The sequence below is a fragment of the Mesitornis unicolor genome, unplaced genomic scaffold (assembly GCF_000695765.1).
Source record: "Mesitornis unicolor isolate BGI_N332 unplaced genomic scaffold, ASM69576v1 scaffold3433, whole genome shotgun sequence".
In the NCBI taxonomy this organism is placed as follows: domain Eukaryota; kingdom Metazoa; phylum Chordata; class Aves; order Mesitornithiformes; family Mesitornithidae; genus Mesitornis; species Mesitornis unicolor.
Window position 1 is genome coordinate 125,269 of NW_010175277.1, and position 5,353 is coordinate 130,621.

General features: G+C 40.5%; 1 protein-coding gene across 1 annotated transcript in view; it reads right to left on the bottom strand.

Annotated features, from left to right (window-relative positions):
* The window catches only part of TMEFF1 (transmembrane protein with EGF-like and two follistatin-like domains 1), a gene marked incomplete at its 5' end in the record, with an annotated part of 51,910 nt that extends 48,206 nt beyond the window's left edge, over positions 1–3,704 (bottom strand). Inside the window, one exon of the mRNA XM_010181325.1 lies at positions 3,598–3,704. Coding sequence (XP_010179627.1) covers positions 3,598–3,704 — 107 coding nt within the window. The remainder of the gene's footprint in view (positions 1–3,597) is intronic.
* Positions 3,705–5,353: the final 1,649 nt, after the last annotated feature.

A 5,353-nucleotide genomic window follows, 5' to 3' on the forward strand; every position in this document is an offset into this window, starting at 1 on the left:
TCCAAACCTCACTTCATTATGCAGAAAAGGAGATGTTGCCCTATTTGGGCTTCAAAACTCCAAAGCAAAAAAAGCAAACTAGAAGAAACAGTGAACAAATACACAGACTAATCACCATATTTCATAACCATATCAAGTGTATGGTTAAACTAGTATCGTTCAACCAGTGAGACTGCACACAGAAATAGCAGCATTAGATAAACTGAACTGCCCCGAAAAAGACAAGTGTTTCTTCTCCAAATTCCAAACAACAGTCTCTGCCACAACAGATTCTTTGTGCTTTGGCATACACAGACCTCAAAATATTCAATTTTTAAAACATAATTTTGAAAGGAATTATCCTCTCTCCTTTGTCATCCTGTCATAGATGACCAACTGAGAATGAACTAAGCATGCACGGACAGAAATAACTCATGCTGCTAGCTCTGAAAATTATCTCTAACAGTTTTGTAATACTTTCCCATAATGAGTAGCTCTCAGATGTTCAATCACAACTGTCTGTCCTGTCATATCTCACACTGAACAGTCAATTCTAGAGAATAATTAAACATGTGACTCTTGGCGGGAACAATACTTTCCAATAGATAATTCTCTATTCAATCTTAAAGTTGCTGTGTGATGCTTTAAAGTTGCAAGTTTCTGTCCTGAGAATAGAAAATGAGAGGCAAAGTGGTTCCTTTTTTATAGTTTCGTAAGCCTTTAACAATTTGGTGCAGTGCAGTCAGAAGTTCTTGTGCAAACATCCTTTAGGAGTAGAGTTGTTTTCTTGTAAGGAAATCCTCCAATAGCTCAAGTGACCAACAGGGAGAGCATCTCTTCATGGATGGGATCTGCTCTGCCTGGCATCCTGTGGGAAAATCCATCCAGGCTTCATCCAGTGCCTCATGATTATAGGGTGCCCAGCATCAGAAGGGATGTAAGGTTTACTCGCCATCTATATTCCTTTTCCTATTCTGTCTTACTAAAGCAGTTATCTTATTAAATCATTTGTTGTCAAGCCTTTCTTACTGGCCCCGTGCTAGCTCTCTCACCTCACCTCACTTCACCTCCTCCTGTTGGTTCATAACACGCTCACTATGCGTTGATCAGTTTTTAATTTAGGTTTTACAAAACATCATTGAAATTACAGCAAAAGACCTTTCCAAATGTTTGGTGAACATGTGTTTTATGCCACATCCATTATAATAAACAGGGAGTTGTCCTTTTGCCTGACTAGGCCTGAAGAAAGTCAGGATATTATTAAGGTCACTGCAAACAGAGCCCAACTGAACCCTTCAGGACCTCTCCTATGGTCTAATTTGTAAATTTGATTCTGGGGAATCAAACTTTGGTATCTTGCTCTATGTCAGATGACTTGGAAAGACAGAGAAAGCCTACAAGGTGTTCAGAGAGGTCGCAGCCTGCAGAGCTTTTGCTGCCATGACGTTATAAGCTGTTTCAATGACAACACTGAAATTTGGCAGCCAGTCATCTCCAAGGAGATTCTAGGAGGAATAACTACCACTCATTAATATTTAAAGTTTTAGAAGACCAAAGGGTTAAGAAACGCTGCCAGGCCAGGAGCAGTGGCAGATAAGGAGGAGGAGGAATGAGTGGTGTTGCTTGGAAAGGAACTGAAATCTCCGTGTATTTTCCTGAACCTAAGGGACAGTTTGTGCCAGCCTTGGTCTTAGCTCAGGGGTGGCTGGGAATAGCTGTGCCTCCATTCCCCAAACCATCCTGCTGTCAGGCAGCAAGGGCTGCAGCCTCACACACGGCAGCAGTCCCCCTCCAGCAGGAAAATCCTCACCTGACCAGCACCCAGACCCAAGACCATTCTAATTAGACAGCTCTCTTGATAGAGTGCATTTTTCTAAAACCAGCAGTTTTAAAGTGTAAGAAACACCTTGCTGCATCAGACCAGTGGTGCATTTATCCATAAGCTTTGTCCCAGCTGTGGGGAACAGGAAATGCACTTCAGGGAGAATAGGCCAATATCCCCAATATATCTTGCACATAGAGAAACTAACAACTTGGGCTGGATGTCTGTAGCCTGGGATATTCTGGTGGTGTTAGTTTCAGATTAATAACTAAGGTTGAGAGTTACAGGAAGAATTCTACCTGCTCTTCGTGCTTACACTTCTTTCCTTAGTAGAGGATAAATTTTACAAGAAGCACAAGTAAACTTATAATTAGCGTAAAAATAATATTGGTTTTAAAAATGAGTTCTTCGAGAAAAAGTCTCAGTTTATCACATTGGGCAGTTTCTTTTTTAGTTCTCATGACCTGGATATTAGGAAGTCATAAAATTTACCACCTACAAAAAAATAAATGAAACCTTTGCTTAGCCTAGGGTAGAATTTCTTTTCCTTTCTTTTTAAATCATTGCTGAGTTTTGATCTTGTTATTTTTCATAAATAAAAGTTACAGCTAGAGTGAAGGCTGATGAATAAACCTCTTCTAAGAATTTTTTCTCCCTTTAAAAGGCAGTCAGATTCTTTTGTTCTTATGGGACCTAGACTGCAGGATGCCCCCAGCATAGGTACCCACCTGAATGCCACCACATCAAAAGCCAGCTCTGAAACACTGGGATTCAAAACCAGTGGAAGATCACACACACACTGTTGCTATTCTGGTTCCCCTTGATTTATTATTTATTGGAAAAAGAACACATGATTATTTTTAAAACACTGAAGGGTATCCCACTCCAGGGTTGGTTGATGACACTGCCATCTCTTGCAGTTTTACCTTGATGCTCATAATATTTGATACATCTGTTGTGGCTATAAACCGTAAAAGAAAGTACCTCAATATTGTCTTTTCTCTAAAAAGTGAGGGGTGACAGGAGAGGAAGGATAGCCATGATATTATAAAAATTGTAAACTGAAGATTCAAAAACCAATGAAGCAAATTGAACTTGCTATTCATTCCTTTTTAAAAGTTCAGAGGATTTTTTTTTAATCTAATTTCTAGACATTTTTTTCCCTCTGAGGAGGACTAATTCACTGGTTTTACTCATAAACTTCATGATCACTGTTGATCTTGTTATTATTAGATTTTCAAAATGCCTTAAGGTCTTCCAGGGTCTAACGCACCACATTTGGCAAAAAGCAGAGTGGGGAAGAATCCTCCAAATACTGGGTATTAGAGTAAGCAATCCATAACGAATACCCCATTAAATTATAAATCTTCATCTGATGTGTGTGACAACACTTACACACCCTGCTTTGTGTCACCTCCTGACCTGTTTCGGGGCAGGGTAAGCCAAGGTGGGGAGGCATTGAGTGGGTGTCACCTGGCACTCCCCACCTCCACTCGTGCTGATTGTGAGGAATGTGGGTGCCTGGCACATGAGGGCTCTCTATTCTTCCCACCATCAGTCTGCACTGCTGGCTGGCTTACCAAAGCTGTGTGAGAAGCAACTGTGATGCCACTCTCACCACACGCTTCCTGGATAGGAAGTTCATTCACATATCATAGCAATTAAAAAAGGAGCCTATGGTTAGGCCATATAGGCTTGTTGATGAGCAAAATCTTTAAAGCAGTGATGCTACAAATACTTCAATGCACCTGAAAGACTGATCAGAAACAGTAGACAAAAAAATGAGCAGCCCTTACCTGGAACTGACACGCACATTTCATGCCGTCGCCCTCTTCCTTGCACACGCCGTATTTACATGACGATTCATCACACACTCTTGTGTCAGATTCTCTTACATTTAACTCTGCAAAAACAAATTGAAAAAGGAGACAAAAAAGAAATGCAGATGAGTAATTCTGAAGAGTGTCTTGTTCTCAAACCCACTGAGCCCCCTCTGCTCCCTTCCCCTATATGGAAATTAAAGGAAAAAAGCCAGAGCTGTTCCCCATGCTGCCCTGCATCTGCTCTGTCCTGCTCCCCAGGGGCAGGTTCTGCTCCCCAGAGGCAGCTTTGCCTGGTTGGCAGAGCAGCTGTACCTAAATGCTGCATCACCACGCAAACAGCTGCAGAGCAGGCACATGTTTACATTGTCCAAATTTCCTTCCATGCCCTCCTGCCAGGGATGCCCCCAATAGAAAACCTTCCTCCACAGAAGCTGTGTCTAGCAGGAGTCAGGACATAGCCACCAGCTCCAGCACAAAGGTACCTTAAATGGCTTCAAGATTTTTGGGTCATCACATCCAAGGATAGTTTAAAAGGAGAATAAATATATTATTTTGAAATAAGTATTTGATTTGAACTATACATAGGAGAGAGAACAGAAGATGACACTGGTGTGATAATGGAAGTGGTCAGTGTTAGCCTAAACCTGACCTTGCCAGACTGCGTGGAAGGGTGCTGTTACTATCAATTGAAATGAAGAGGTGTAAACACCACCAAGGGCTCTGGAAAAAAAACAACAACCCTGCCACTGTTTAAGGCTGCACTGATATCAAGGGATATCACTTGAAGCTGTCTGTGCTTCAGTTCAAGTCAAAAAACTTCAGGACTTGACAGTAACATGACCACTAAAGAGATTCATTGACAGCGATGTGATTTAAAATAATGTCTGTGACTTTTAACAAACAAGCCCTATCCAGATAACTGGCTTAACGTAAACACTGAATACCAGCCATTCAAAAACAGGGAAAGGCAGGTCAAAGGCAGAAGAAAACAATGCTCGCTGCCACTTGCAGCCTTAAATAGGCAGTCACCCTCCTGCTCACAACAGTGTCAGACAACCTGGAAAAATACTCATGTGGGTTTATCTAACATTACACACCCAAACTCATAGTTTATGTAAATAAATATATAATTATATAATAATTTGTGTAATGAACTATGGTATGTGTCAAATACTTCTATATTCAATATAACATAACTCTGTATTTTTTCATAGCACTAAGTTACAGGATTATAACTCAGTAGAAGGTCCAGTTACAATCCACATATTTTGCCAACTGTGACAAAAAATTGAAAGAAATATTGATTTTTTTTCCCCTATGAGTCTATTATTCCCAAAGGCATAAATGAGGAAGATGATGTGTGTAACACCAGCTATTTAGATATCCCTGTTGCCATCACAACCCTGTGCATGTGTTTTCTAATGTTATTCTTAATGTTGCCATTTATCAAGCACGACTGCTATGTTGTAGGACCCGAGTTAATGTGACAGAACACCACAGCTTTTCAATTCAGTGTGTTCATAACCTGCTCCTGAAAGAAATGTGCCTTTCTTTCTCCTCGTGAAGATCTGTTCTGCAAAGATGAACAAACTATCAAGATTAATTAAGGGGAAATGATTGTCATATCTGAAAGAAAGATCCACCTTTAGGTGTTACCGCATTTGAGAAAACGCAATTTACAAAAGGGAGTGACCAGACAGACAAATTAAAGCGTGAATAGCTTTCCAAA